The following is a 15,171-nucleotide window of genomic DNA, read 5'->3' on the forward strand; positions in this document are numbered from 1 at the left end:
GACTTTCATGGATGTGGCATTGAAAGTTCCACTACTCAGAACACCCTCAGTCCTGGGAAAACCAGCTTAAGTAGAGACACTAAGTCTCATTGTTTAAGTAGAGACACTAAGTCTTCTGTTTTCTTGGTCTCTGAATCTACAGTGACTACAAACCACTTATCAGGGCATGAATTGGATGTACTTATGAGACAACAGGGCAGATTATTTTAACTGAAATATATGTTGTTCCTGGAAATTTGGGTCATGTGTTATATAACCTTGGTGATACACATCTACAAACATGGTCTTTGTTCCTAAATGAATCAGCTATAAAATGTAGTGGTAGGGGATATACTACATTGAAAAAATACTACTCATTTGTTTTAACAAGAGTTCCTAGAAGAATTCCCAGAAATATTTCTGCCAAAGGGTTCATCTGAGGACAACAAATGAATAATTCAGATATTATATTGCATAAGGCAAATTTTGCCAGAAAACAAACTACCTCATTTATTTTAAACACAGCTTATGTGAGCTGTCCTTGGGGACAGGGACTGTGGCTCATTCACTATACTATCTCTGGCTTCCAGCAGGTACTCCGTAAGTGTTCTCTGAGTAAGTTAACACATGGTTTTCAAAACAAAGTACCAGTTTACTGTGAACCATAGTCACATAAATAGCCTGTGCCCCCTTTCTCTCATCAAAAAGAAGAGATTTTCCTGATTTATTTTCAGCTGAAGGGTGAGCTGCCATTTAGGGCAGATTCTAGCTCTTGAGACAGTCAGACGACAGAAGGCAGAGGGGACACATGTGGCCTTTGGGCCAAACCAGCTTAGTAGGTGTGCTCTCTTATTTGGTCTGTGCAGTGTCCAGAAGTCAGGCATTTCCAGACAGAACCCTGATTTATGGAACTTGGAAGAAATTGGAAGATCGAGCAACACAGTGCTTGAATTCCCATATGGCAACTGGATGGAGCTACATAGCACTGTCCCTGTTAGCTGAGCACACTCCCCAAGTGCCACAGTCACTACCACGTCCTACTGCTTACCCTACTCATTCAAGAAGCTTCTCCATCATATCTGACAGACACTGGGGTCCTGAACACCTGGTCTAAAGCACAGACCTCTGTTGTAATACTGCACATTTTTAAATGGCTACTGAACCTTCCAAGTAGCTGTTGCCAGAACCTGATCTCCAAGCCTAGCGACTTCAGGCCTGCCTGGCATTCCATAGCACTGGTTTACATAGAACCTTTTTCTGCAATGAAATTAATAATTTAAGATATATACTCCACCTGTAATCATTTCCTTCCACCAATATTATTTCTGTAATTTGAAAATATTGGACACTGCAACATGGACAATTCCCAACGAATCCCTTCTCTAATTCACAGAAATGAAATGGCAGCCTTTTGTTATTATTTCTTTGATACAGAAAAAAATAGTGTGTTTCTATCTGTATTCTAAAGGACATTATTCCCAAGTGCGTTTTCACAGTAAAGTTTAAACAGCCACTACTATTACCAAATACTAAATCAAAAGCTATTAGAAAATAAAGCTGCCACACCTTTATCCCTATGAAAAATACAAAATTAAATATATAAACAAACATAAACAAGCAGATGAATGACTCAGAAATCATAGTAATGGTTAACACTCCTTGAACCCACCTCACTCTGAACTGTCTCTGTGCTGACAGCTTCCCAGCATCAGCCTCACAAAACCCCTATGGAGACAGCCTGTCCCCATTTTAAGCATGAGGAAGCAGAGAACAACGAGGAACTTGCCTGAGCTCACTTAGCTAGTAACTAGCAGAGAAGCTAGGATTAAAACCAAATTAATTTTAATCATTAAGTTAAATGAACAAACAAAAACAGTGCACGCACATGCACACACACACACCCTCCCACCAAGTTAGAAGAATACAATAAAGTCATTATCAGATGCAGAGGACTGTAGCATCTGTGGCTAGACAGGATCCTCGTGACCTGATCCAATCCTTATTTCACAGATGAGAACTCAGGTCTGAAGGATTCCATTCCTGGTCCAAAGGTCAAACGGCTGATGACTGCAGGGCCAGGCCTGGCAGCCAGAAGCCTGCCTCTCAGCTCGGGGTCCTCCCACATACCAGTGCAGGAACCTATTGCACTGTCTGCTTCCAGGTTCTATCGGTGGGCACAGATCTCCACTTGCAGGCAATTTTACCTAAGAGGGAGAAGAAACTTGATTTTCTCTGCCTCCGTTTCTAAAAATCGTAATGCCACAATTGCTGCCTGAATGGATTCGAAGTTGACGTCTAAAAGCAGTCATGTTGTCAGGCCCTGGTAGTTTCAGCTACTTATTTTACACAAAGCAAGAGCAGAGTAGTGTCTATATAGATTAATTTTCATTCCTAATTTTAGTTATAATTAACTTTTATACATTTCTTGCATAAATTTAAAGCTGTTCTGGCATTGCATATTTATCCCATAATGAAAAATAAAAGTTCTCTTTTAAAGTATGCAAAAAATGCACACAATTACTGAAATATGAACACTGTTCATTTGAAATAGAAAGTAGACGTTCATTAAAATCCATGTAAAATTCCTATTTCTCCTTCATTGAATGGGGGTTTCTCCTGCTGCAACTGATGTCATGAACACTCAGTGCTGGTACAGCATGCCATTCCCCTTAAAAATCTTTCCTTCTCCACAGAACATAAGTGCAACATAATCAGTTATATAATAACGCACAGGCCAATAAGACCTACACTCAGGTCTATAAGCAAGTAGCAAAATGCCTTTTTAAATTACCTTAAATATGTTTAAATATAAGTCAATCATCTCAAGTATGTTTAGTAATTACTAAAATGAGGAACATGTATGGAAAGACATCTTTTAATAATTCATTCTTATTTCACAAACAATATTCAGCTGCCAAAATTTCATGAGTCTCACATTTTTAATAAAAAGACCCAAAGTTCCATTAAATAATGGAGAAAAAAGTTCTCCACCATCTTAATAATACACTGACATGAGATTTTTCAAATTTTCCACGATTACCACCTATGGTATTTTAAAGACCTTCATTAAAAACATAAAAAATGAAATGGCTAGGGATTTCTATTCACCATAGTTTTTTCAAAGAAATGTAATTACTACGTAAGTATTCCTTTATTAAAGTTGAAGTTATATAACCAACAAGCCAATATGAAAGATTTTTCTTCAAGTCCTCTTCAAATTCCCCCAAAATATCTTTATGACAACTGCTATCAACCAATGGCACTGAGCCATCCATCATTTCAACAGGATGCCCGTGTCACCACTTTATAACACATGCACGCTATCGAACAATTCTTTTTAGGGATCTTGGATGTCCCATTCACCTCTCAATCTCCCACCAGCTCTAGATGAGAGAAATGAAGGATTCAGAAAGTTTGTCCTTGTACTGCAAGGACTTAGACAAGCCTTAGAACTTGGGATTGGTCCAATTCCCACTGGGCAGGGGGCCACTGTTGAGGTCCTAGGTTGATAGATTAGAGCCGGTAAACCCATCCCATTCACTTGCTCGCTCACATTACTCCTACTGCAGAGTGGGATCCCTCAGGCTCACTCCTCAGGTGCTAGGGGCCAATCTGCCTCAGAATTCCTTCGTGGTTTTAATTTTGGCCTATTTTATAGTCATGCAGAATCAACTGCAAGGACATCCTTGCTCATCTGGTCCCACCTCAAATCATCTTTTGCTTAGACAAAACAAATTATTATCCCAGGAGCTAGAAACTCATCCTACACTAGGAGAAACATCCCAACCCAGGGTGACAGGGTTCTTCAAGTGGTAATCAGCTTCTCCAACTTCCGTCTTTTGATCCTAGATCTGCTTATTCCAATTATACACAGAATAAGGCTTCTTCCTCTCTCAGTTCAGTGAAAAATTAAGATTTTCATGGACTCCTAGAATTTTAAAGCCAAAGGGGAATGTAAGACATCATCTCTTTGAAACCCCTACATCCGTCCAGGAGTGAAGCAACCTGTCCAAGTCAGACAGTAGTTAGAATTGAGCTGGACTCCTCCACTGTCTCTTTCCTTACCTGCTGAACAACTCAATGTGTCAATTTCCTTTTACTTCATGTAGTCAAATCACGCCCCTACTTTTCCAATCATTCCACTGCCCTTCAGGATTTTACTAGTCGAATTGTTAACTTTACCTGGAAACAGCTGTGGAAATGACTGCCATTATATTAACAGGGTCATACGAAAAACACTTGTTTATCAACATTTATATGCTTTATTGAAAGTTGACAAGTGCAACAGTTAAATACAGTTGACACCTTACAATTGTGTAGAGAACATGCACAGAAACATATGCATATAACTACTATACAGGTCATATGCAGAAACCCCTACTGGGAAATTCATTTCATTATCTAGAACCGAGCATTTTTCAAAGTATTCAACCAGCTCAATTGAAAGACTTCAGTGAACAGGGATTTACTTCAGCGTATTCAGCAGCTAGATTTCAGATTACACAAAGTGAGTAACTGTGCCAAATTCTTAAAATTTCTTTAGGTGTGGTTTTTGTCATGTAGCAGTTTTTATGTAGATCTATATATAAAAGTCCACACCTCCTCAGACAGCCAATGAAACATCTAAATTTCAATCTGTACAACCTAAATAGTAGTTACAGTCCTCTATTGTACAAAATAGTTACACTACATACACAAATATACAATAAGCAAAACAACCTTCATGGTAAGATAGCCTAGGTCCCAGCTACCTGTCACCATTTTGTCACTCTCATAGTTTTGTGTCATCCACTGTTTGAGAAGAAAGAGGCACAGTACTATTGTTTTTTATGGATTTTGGTGACAGTTGTCAAATTTGTACAGTGAACTCTGTTCCCCCTCATTTTAGTCTTTTTACTTTACCCTCCTTTCAAGTTCCTCCTGGGAGGAGGAGAGGAAAGAGGCGAGTCCAGTGAGGAGCTCCATCGCTTCACAACCCCATGTAGGACACTAAGCACAAGCAGGAGAGAGAACCCTTGGAAGTGAGGGGTAGGGAGCCGGAAGGGATGGAAAGGCACACAGCTCCTGAGCATGAATTAAACCATTTCTCAGATATCTGCCAAGCTCCATGAGGTCCCAGTATATCCATGCTAATTCTTGGATTAACCTTTAATTCACCCAACTAAGAAATTTCTCCAAGCCATAAGCATATGAGTGTTTAATACTAGAAAAGAGATAATGGCATATGTCAGTCTCACGTCTCTTTCGCAGCGAGCAATGAAATGGGTGACTGTGGAGGCAGATTCTCCCTAGCACATCTTCTCCGTCTGTTCAGTTCACACGCAGCAGCCAGTTCTGCGGGGGCATAGGCAGCTATGCGGTTGGTCCTGAGCCCTGCGATGCTGGCTGGGCGGGGGGCTGTGTGGTGCCCTGTGGCTGGGTGGTGGCAGGCGGGGAGCCAGTCTGCAGCTGGGCCTGAAACTGGGCAAGCTGCTCAGGACTGGCCAGTGTCTTCAGCAGATTGTTCTCCTGCTCCAGCTGGGAATTTTTCTCTATTAGTTCTTTGATTTGCTCTTTGAGGACCTCCACTTCTTCTCTGACCGCATACATCAAATGGCTTTTCACTAGATCCTGGAAAGAAGAGAGAAGAGGTTTAACTCATTATTTGGTATTTTCTGGACTCTTTGAGTTTCCAAGACATTATTTTACATGGATCTCCCTAACTATTTACATATTCCGCCTTTAAAGTTGGTTCAATGACACTTGGTGAAATCTGAATACAACCATGACTGTACAATACTTGAGTTTAACGTATAAATGATCAAGCTTTGTAAAAGTCTGTGCTTCTCTGCAGACGTTGGCCAGAAACGCCCAAGTCCGGCTTCTTGAGACTGGGCCAGAGCCGGGCGCTGGGTCCCCGACTGAGACCAGCAGCGGGGATGTCCAGGCCACAGCGCGCCCACCGCGTCCCCGCCCCCAGGCCCCGCCCCGCGCTCGCCCGGAGCCGCCTCCTTCAGCACCGGCTGCAGCCAGTTCCTACCGAACATGTTGCCGCATTTTCTTCCCTCCACCCCGCCGCCCCCTTTTCGTGATTAAGCTGACATCACAGAAACCTGGGCAGACGTCGCAGCCAATGGGAGCCCGAGTTATTTATAGCTCCGAATTAAAGGTTCAGAGTTTGCCTAGCAACAGTGGGCAGAGAATCCCGTGAGAAGAGCCACAGGCGCTGCTCCAATAACAAAGAACGGCCAAGGCGGAAATAAAAAATAGGAGAAATCCAGGCGCAGGCTAAGAAAACAAAACTTTTTCTCTGATTCTTCTTCATTGTGAAGGAGCCCGCGCCACCGGGGACCCGTTTGTGCACCATCTAGAAGACCCTTATCCACGATCCCGACTTCTGGGGCCCTCCCCACCTCCCGGCTCCCTAGTAAAATATTAGGATTCCTAGTAAAGCCACATCGCTAAAGGTGTGCTCACGACCAGCCGAAGGAGATACTTGGCCAGCGCTTCCCTAATAAATCCCCAGCAAAAAGGGTCACCGTGAGAAAATCCCCTCGTGTGAAACCAGTCCGGGGAAGAAGACCATTTAATACCCGCAGGGCCCCTTTCTCCCTCCACGGCTGCCGTGGTAGGTGGCTCCACGCTGGCCGAATGGAGACAGCGCCGGCATTTCTACGCGCATCAAGAGCAATCAACATCATCTGAACTTAGGGATGCACTGCTGCCACAAAACATCTTATTTTTGTGCTGTGCCCACATTTAGTATAAATGATTTTTCATCAGTACATACCATAGCTTGCTCGATTTTGTTGTCAATAGCTACCACACTTGCACCAGAGGAGCTGAAAAAGAGGGAAAAAGGTCATCGATAAATGGAATTTATCTTAAGCGTCCAAGATAAAAAGGATCGCCCAATTTTGTGATATTGCTAGCATCATATTTTGAATGTTCTTTAACACTATGTAATGTATCACCCTCCAGAAAATGCCAGCCCCTCTCTTACTAACGAATATCCAGGCATCTCCCTATTTTAGTAAGCCACAAAGGACTAAATTACATAATGTGGGGAAAGCCTGTTCTCTGGCCAGACTTGCAAAAATAAGGTTTTTTAACATTTCGAAAAACAACATCCATGTCACCATAATCTCTCAGCAATGGACAAAGGAATTCGCCTGGCTACCTTTCACCTGTATTATTATAAGTATCCCACGAATAAATTTAAAGAAACTATCTTAGCCGACATTTACCTATTATCAAGTCTCACAGAAGCGTTTTCAGTCCCCAGCAAGGATGACAAGAAAGAAATTGAAAAATGTCTCAGCTGATAAACTCCTAGATCCATCGCCACTGGTCTACACCATTGGGATTTCATGCAATTGCAGCCAAAAACACCCTCGTGGAAAAAAAGAGGGACCACCAGCAGCCTTCTATAAGCTAGATAAAATCTTCTGGCTTTCCGCAGCCCACGGAGAAATAGAAAACGGCAGCCCTAATTTAAAGAAACCCAGCTTTTGGGGCTTGATGAGCCCAGGAAGATGCGGATCCCAGTGCCGTGCAGAGGCGCTTCCCAGATCCGCAGCCGGGCTCCACTCAGCTCTAGACCAGGACTCCCAGTCTTAGTGCAAAATATATGCAGGAAAGAGCTGCGCCGATTGGCCGGCACGCCACTGGGACCGCCCCCTTCTCCCTTCCCCTTCTCCCTTCCTGGTCCCCCCGCTTCCCTGCTTCCCCGCCTCCCCCCACCCCCACCTCCGCCCCCATTCTCCAGATCCCGCTCGTGGGGTGGGCTGGCCCGGCGCGGGCCGTGCTCAGAGGGAGTGGGGTGCTGGGCTCGGAGGTTTCCAGGGCGGCCTCAGAACACTGGGCCACTGCTTCGGCAGAAAATGTGAAGGGTCCCTGAAAAATACTATGGGGGCCCCCGCACGTGCTTACGTTTAAGGGAGTCAGACCCCGGTCCCCGGAGCTGTGTCCCGCGGCTGCTTAACGGCGAAAGCTTCCTATTTGCAACCAGAACCGTCTGAGCTACTGGGCATGCCCAGTCCCACCACTGTAAGACTTGCAAGAGCTCGAGTGTCTTGATTTCAATTATCTAGTTCTTACCGGCAGCGGTACTGGGAGGATTTTATAGACGGTTTTATTTTTAAAGATAATAATCATCCTGCAATCATACTATTTCTTTAATTTTAGAGGGAAAAAAATCACATTTGCTCTTTGAGAGATACCTTTTGTTTTATAGAAACAAAACAAAAAACATTATATATTCTTTGCTAGGCATGAGGGAAAGACTCCAGATAAAATCCAGGATCTTCCCAAAAAGCCCCTAGAGCCACAAACCTTAAAATCACATCTCCCTATTAGCACCTTCTCCCCAGTAATTAAATATGCCTTCTTCTATTTAGACCCAGAAAAGTCAATCCACAGGTTGAATTCCACATAGATCTATTTTTAGTTAAGTCCCTAAGGCACGTTTTTGGAAGCTGAGTGACAATTCTTCTAAGACTCAATCCCCTCAATCCTATGAGCCTTCTTACATCAGAGGGATTGAAATATTATAAAGTATGTATTCAAAGCATACAAACCCTTGAATTTAGTCTCTTTGCCCATTTGCAGTGTCCAGAACCAGAAAAGGGAGGATATAATGGTGGTTAAATATAGTTAAGCAGCCAATAGATGCTGTAGGCTCACCTCTGTTTCACCCTCTTGGCCACACTGTCCAAATAATTCCCTTCTCCAAACTAAAATCGAGAGATGTGGGTATAAAATAGCTTAACCCTTTAAAATTTCCTATATTAACTTAAAATACTTGCAGGGATGCATCAGTTAAGGCTACAATTTAATATACTAGAAATCTAAGCCCTGAAGTTTGTTAAATTATAATACAACATAAACAGTTTCCAAGTCAATACAGGCGAGAAAGAAAACTTAACCTCTACAATACTGCCCTCTAATGGCATAATATAAAAACCAAAAAATCTACAAAGTACTTGGGGAGACCTCTCTAATCTGTAGATAAAATTGTGTCATCACAAATAATTCCAACGTAAAATCTGACCGTAGAACATATATATGTAATACACGCACATACACACACACAGTCTTCTCTTCCAAAGAAGCATCTTTCCTCAAGCAGCATCCTTTTCTAAAATTGCCATCAGAGCCATTTAGACAGTTTTTAAGTTGACTCAATGCTGGTAGTGGGGGTAGGTAGATTTGGTTTTCAGAAACTGTCCAAAGTTATTAGGAACCAGACCAGATCTGGTGAGCACAGTAAATGATGAAGACCACAATTCTCTTTTGGGTTAAAAACTAAAGTGTGACTAACTATAAAGTGATGAGATTCCCTTTTTACTGAAAGGTTCATATTCTCCAAATTTTAAGGCTTGGCTTTTGAATAACAATAATTGTTAACATATTTATAATTTATAAAAATTACATATATTAACTCATACGATGCTTTAAAAAAAAAGATACCCATTTCCAATAAAAGGAGACTAAGTAGAAGCTTAGAAATCGTAATTATTTGGGAAGCTGGCATGTGGCCCCTATGTCTATGAATGCTAACCAGAATATTATTTACTACATGATAGTTTCTATATTTTGAAAATTAAAGTTATACCTAAAACTATTTGTATGCTAAATTCCATTTACATATTTTAACTGAATGCCAACTTCATTAAAAAAGGGTATTAAAGCACCATTTAAGCTATAAAAAGAGCTTTAAAAAACAAAACTCTAAGGTCATATAAAAAAATTTTTAAATTCCCAGCTGGAGTTTTAAAAAATTACTAAATTAACTGAATTTATTCATGCTGTTCTTCAACATAAACAGAAAGCTGTTTTTATTTCAATCATTTTAACTGATCATCCATTGTATCAAGCAAGAGAAGCAAATATAAGCAACCATAGTCTATTTAACCCATTTTCCTATTGAAGGACATTACAGTCATTGTTAATACTTGGATATTTTAAATAAATTGCAAGGAACATCCTTCTACATACATCCTTGAACATGTATGTGTGTGTGCACACTTCTGGAGAATTTGTTGAGCCAAAGGATATGCAACTAAAAAAATGATTAGAAATCTAATCTTTTCATGTATTTCACATAAATATGCTAGATTCCTTCAAAACTAGATTTTTGTATGAAAACTGAAAAGACATAATTTGAAAAAGAAGGCAAAGGAAATGCAAAGCTCCATGGAGGGAAAACCCTTGGATCAGAAATGTCCGTGGAACAAATAGCTAGAATTACATTCAAAGACTCTTCTAATTGCAAGACAAACGATCCATATGTCTGGTGCCTCGTCAGAGCTCACTGAGACTTGCTGACAGGGCAGAGAAAAATACTACAAAGGCTTCTAGGAGAGATACTTAAAGCCACGGACCATATAAGTCGATTTCAGGCACTGAGCAAAGATCAGGAGGTATCACCTCAGTGGGAACTCATACACATTAAACAGCCTGGACAATTAAGATTGAGGTATTTTCTGGTGTTGTCTGCCTAAAAGCCTTTTTACATAGATTCCAATTCAACCGCTACTGCATATTGGTAGCAAGCATGACAGGATAGGGAAAGAGGAACAGGCCTGGGTGTTTCTGGTTCCTATAACGGGCTTTTCTTCCTAACTTAATCTGACTTGGCCAACACTGGTACAGTCGGAGATTCCGCACTGAAATAGAGTAACCTCTTTCTTCCCCTATCCAAACTCCTTGCAAATCTAAAACAACTGCCAGGAAAGAAGCGAAGGCACATTACCCTGTACCTGACCAAATCACTGCTGTGTAAGGACTCCCACGTCACCTCCGTTTTTCTAGTTTACTCTCACTAGGCATGGGAATATATACTTACCAGGTTTAACAAATGAAACTACAGGACTATCAGTTAAATGTGAATGGCAGATAAACAACAAATAGTGTTTTAGTGTTGGGTCCCACACACTGTCAAAACAAGAAGAAATGCCAAAGAAATGGCTGTTAAATTCAACCACATTTTACATTTCCTTATCTTCACAGAAAGGCTGGTTGGAAAAAGCTTCCAAAAAGTACAACAGTGGCCGGGCGCGAGCGCGATGGCTCATGCCTGTAATCCCAGCACTTTGAGAGGGTGAGATGGGCGGATCACTTGAGGTCAGGAGTTCAAGACCAGCCTTGCCAACATGGTAAAACCCCATCTCTACTTAAAAAAACAAATAAATTAGCTGGGCGTGGTGGCACATGTCTATAATCCCAGCTACTGGGGAGGCTGACGAAGAATTGCTTGAACCTGGGAGGCAGAGGTTGCAGTGAGCTGAGATCGCATCATTGCACTCCAGCCTGGGCAACAGGGCAAGGCTCTGTCTCAACAACAACAACAAAAAAAGAATCGGAAAAGAAAAAGGATAAATCTAGGAGGTCCAACATCGAAATAGGATGCATTCCTATTTTGGAGAGAGAACAGAATGAAGAGAATTATCAAATAATTTAACAATTGTTCCAGAACTGAAGGACACAAGTCTCCAGTTAAATGAGATGACCAAATGCCCACCACAAGAAATGAAAAAGCTCTCCACCAAAGCACACCACCCTGAAACCTTAATCACTAGGCATAGAGAGAAAATACTAAAAGCTTCCAAATGGAAGAAACAAGTTACAAACACAGGGACTAGCAACAGAACCACTTTGCTGGCAGCCAGAAAAAGATGAAGAAAATGTCTTTAAAATTCTGAGAGAAAAGAGTTTTTTTATCCAGAATTGTTTACTTGGCCAAATCATCATTTGAGTGTAAAGGTAGAATTAAAACATTTTTAGATATTTCAGGCACCAAAATGGAGGAGCAAATCAAGAAACAAGGCAGGCATGGGAAATAGGAACCAGGAACTCAGATACTGGAGGAAAGGAAGGGAATCAGCAGGCTGGAGTGCAGGGAGATCTCAGGGGGACTGCTGCTGGTCAAGCCCAAGCTGCAGCTGGTCTGTACCTGGTCTGCAATGGTAAGGGAAGATGGAGAACTCCAGGAGGGGGAGCTTCCGTGCTAATGAACACACAGATTATCTAACACATCTAAGCATTTGCAGGGCGCAGGGGAGCTACTGATAGGTATATGATAGATCTAATGGAACAATTAGATAAGCTCAAAGGCAGTTTTACTGAAAATAGAGCAAGGAAGAAAACATGGAATACTCATAAATAAAATTTACATGACCCATATTATTTTTTCTTTTTTTTGTGAATTTACCTTTTAAAAGTTAACTTTATTGAGAAGGTAACAGGAAGAAAAATTGTATGGCAGCAATGGTTTAAAACTGCTAAATCCTAATCTACTACAACTTGATTACCTAACATCTAAAATGGAAAAAGCAAGAATAGTGTAAGTATACATATATTACACAGAAATGTGGAGGTAAAGATGAGAAAAAACAACTAAAAGTGGCTGCATCTAAGGCACCGACTGGATGAGTGAAAAAAGAGAACTGCTATTTTTTTCTATTCATTCTATTTGCTTTTTGGGTATGTACATGTATTTTGATTAAAAAATTTAAATAAAATAAATTTTAAACACTTTAAAATAAAAGAAAGGTTTATAGGGATCTGCAGCAGTTCTTCCTGCTTCCAGGCTTCAGCAGAGCCCTTAGCACACCTGCATGTGAGGAAACTACCCGAGGCTGGGGAAAGAACCACCCAAAAGAAGCAGGCAGACAATTTTCAGCAATCACATAGGGTAGGCACCAGTTGGTATTACCACCCACCAGCCTAAATGAAAAAAAACTCTGTAAAAAGGGATATCAGATATTCAGAAGTATGCTGCCTAAGTCTCCTTCTGAATGCTTAGAAGAATTCTAATTCCCTTCAGTCTAGAACTAATTTAAGGGAAAAATGAGTCCTAGACTGAAGAGTGTTTTGGTCCTACATAAAGCAGTTTAAAAGGAAGCCCTGAAAGGTCAAACTGTTTCCAAGTAACTTAATTTTCTCTCAAAACAAAGCTCAAGAATATTTAATAAAGTCTCTAGCATCCAATAATTCACAATGTCTGGCATCCAATGAAAAGTAGTAGGCATATAAACAAGCAGGGAAATATCATTCATGAGGAGAAAAATTAATCAAAATGACCCAGATATGACAAAGATGATTTATAGACAGGAACATTAAAAACAGTTATAACTATATTTCATATGTTCAAGAAAGTAGAGAAAAATATTAGCATATTAAGGACAGGTGTGAGAAATTTAAGAAAACCTAAATTAAATTATCAAGGTGAAAAATACAATATTTGAGAAGAAAATACACTAGATGAGATTAACAGTAGATTAGACAGGGCAGAAGAAGTATTAGTGATATATGAGCAATAGAAACTATCCAAAATAAAACACAGAAGAAACGTTGAATCAAAAGAACAAATCAGCCAGGTGTGGTGGCTCATGCCTGTAACCCAAGCACTTGGGGAGGCCGAGGCAGGTGGATCTCTTTAGGTCAGGAGTTCGAGACAAGCCTGGCCAATATGGTGAAACCCCATCTCTACTAAAAATATAAAATAGCTGGGCGTGGTGGCACGCACCTGTAATCCCAGCTACCTGGGAGGCTGGAGAATTGCTTGAACCCAGGAGGCAGAGGTTGGAGTGAGCCGAGATTGCACCACTGCACTCCAGCCTGGGCCACAGAGCCACAGAGCCACAGAGCGAGACTCTGTCAAAAAAAAAAAAAAAAAAAAGAAAGAAAGAAAAAGAACAAATCAAAAAAAGAACAAAGTGTCAATAAGCTATGGGACAGTTTCAAGCAACCAAATATATCTGCAGTGAAGTCCCTGAAAAAAAAAAAAAAGAAAGGAGAGAAAACATTTTAAGAAATAACATTAATTTTCCTCACATTTTACTAAAACAATAACCTACAGATCCAAGAAGCTAAACAAACCCCAAACAAGAGAACTGTGAAGAAGTCTACAAGGTGTATCATAATAAAATTGCTTACTATCAGTGATAAAATCTTAGAAGCAGCCAGAGAAAAAATGTTATGTACAGAGCAACAAAGATAAGAATGATACCCAACTTCTGGTTGGAAACAATGCTAGACAGAAGACAGTGCAGCAACATCTTTAACTGAAAGAAAAAAAAAACCCTGTCAATCTGTAATTCTATGCCCAGTGAAAACATCTTTCAGAAATTTAAGGTGAAATTAAGACTTTTTCAGACATACAAAAGCTGGAAGGATTCATCACTGTAACTCCTTCAGACAGAAGGAAAATGATACCAGATGAAAAAACTAGATCTATGCAAGAGAGTGAAGAGCACCAGAAATAATAACGAATGGTTAAATACAAAAACTTTTCCCCCTTCCTATTTAAATCTAAGATAACTGACTGTTGCCAGGTGCAGTGCCACATACCTGTAGTCCCAGCTTCTCAAGAGGCTGAGGTGGGAGAACCACTTGAGCCTAGCTAGGAGTTTGAGGCCAGCCTGGGCAACATACTGAGGCTCTGTCTGTAATAATCATTGACTGTTTAAAGCAAAAATAACAATGTATGGGAGTGTACTACAATATGTAGACGTAAAATGTATGACAAAGATAGAACAACGGCTAAGAAGGGAGAAGGGAAGTATACTGCTGAGTACACTAAGTTAAAGATGTATGCTATAAACTCTAAATCTAATAAGCTAACACAGGAGGATAAAATGGAATCATAAGAAAATGTATAATCTAAAAGAAAGTAGAATAAGAGGAAAAGGGGAATAAAGAATAGAATAAAAAATGAATACCAAGATAGCAGATTTAAACCAACTGTATCAATAATCACATTAGGCTGGGCGTGGTGGCTCATGCCTGTAATCCCAGCACTTTGGGAGGCCCAGGTGGGTGGGTCACTTGAGTTCAAGACCAGCCTGGCCAATATGGTAAAAACCCATCTCTACTAAAAACACAAAAATTGGCTGTGCATGTGGCATACGCCTGTAATACTCCCAGCTACTTGGGAGGCTGAGGCAGGAGAATTGCTTGAACCTGGGAGGCAGAGATTGCAGTGAGTCAAGATTGCGCCACTGTACTCCAGCCTGGGGAACAGAGCAAGACTCTGTCTCAAAAAAAAAAAAGAAAAAGAAAAGAAAACAATAATGACATTAAATATAAATGGTCTCAATTAAGCACCTCAATTAAAAGGCAGATATTGCCAGTTTGGATGAAAAAGCAAGATACAACTATACTGCCTATAAGACATATACTTTAAATATAAAAACACAAATAGGTACA

At 40.6% G+C, this 15,171-nt stretch overlaps 1 protein-coding gene across 3 annotated transcripts in view; it reads right to left on the minus strand.

Annotated features, from left to right (window-relative positions):
• Nucleotides 1-4,221: 4,221 nt before the first annotated feature.
• Nucleotides 4,222-15,171, minus strand: part of TSC22D1 (TSC22 domain family member 1) — a 145,987-nt gene continuing 135,037 nt past the window's right edge. The window contains exons 1-3 of one of the 3 annotated variants that reach the window (XM_063650822.1): nucleotides 7,891-7,914; nucleotides 6,749-6,800; nucleotides 4,222-5,589 (exon numbers count right to left, since the gene is read on the minus strand). In XM_063650822.1, coding sequence (XP_063506892.1) covers nucleotides 5,332-5,589; nucleotides 6,749-6,751 — 261 coding nt within the window. In that variant the 5' untranslated portion in view covers nucleotides 6,752-6,800; nucleotides 7,891-7,914 and the 3' untranslated portion in view covers nucleotides 4,222-5,331. Of the gene's footprint in view, nucleotides 5,590-6,748; nucleotides 6,801-7,205; nucleotides 7,808-7,890; nucleotides 7,915-15,171 lie in introns of those variants that run through there. The other 2 variants (XM_054446033.2, XM_054446030.2) reach the window with 2 other exon arrangements.

The sequence above is a fragment of the Pongo pygmaeus genome, chromosome 14 (assembly GCF_028885625.2).
Source record: "Pongo pygmaeus isolate AG05252 chromosome 14, NHGRI_mPonPyg2-v2.0_pri, whole genome shotgun sequence".
In the NCBI taxonomy this organism is placed as follows: domain Eukaryota; kingdom Metazoa; phylum Chordata; class Mammalia; order Primates; family Hominidae; genus Pongo; species Pongo pygmaeus.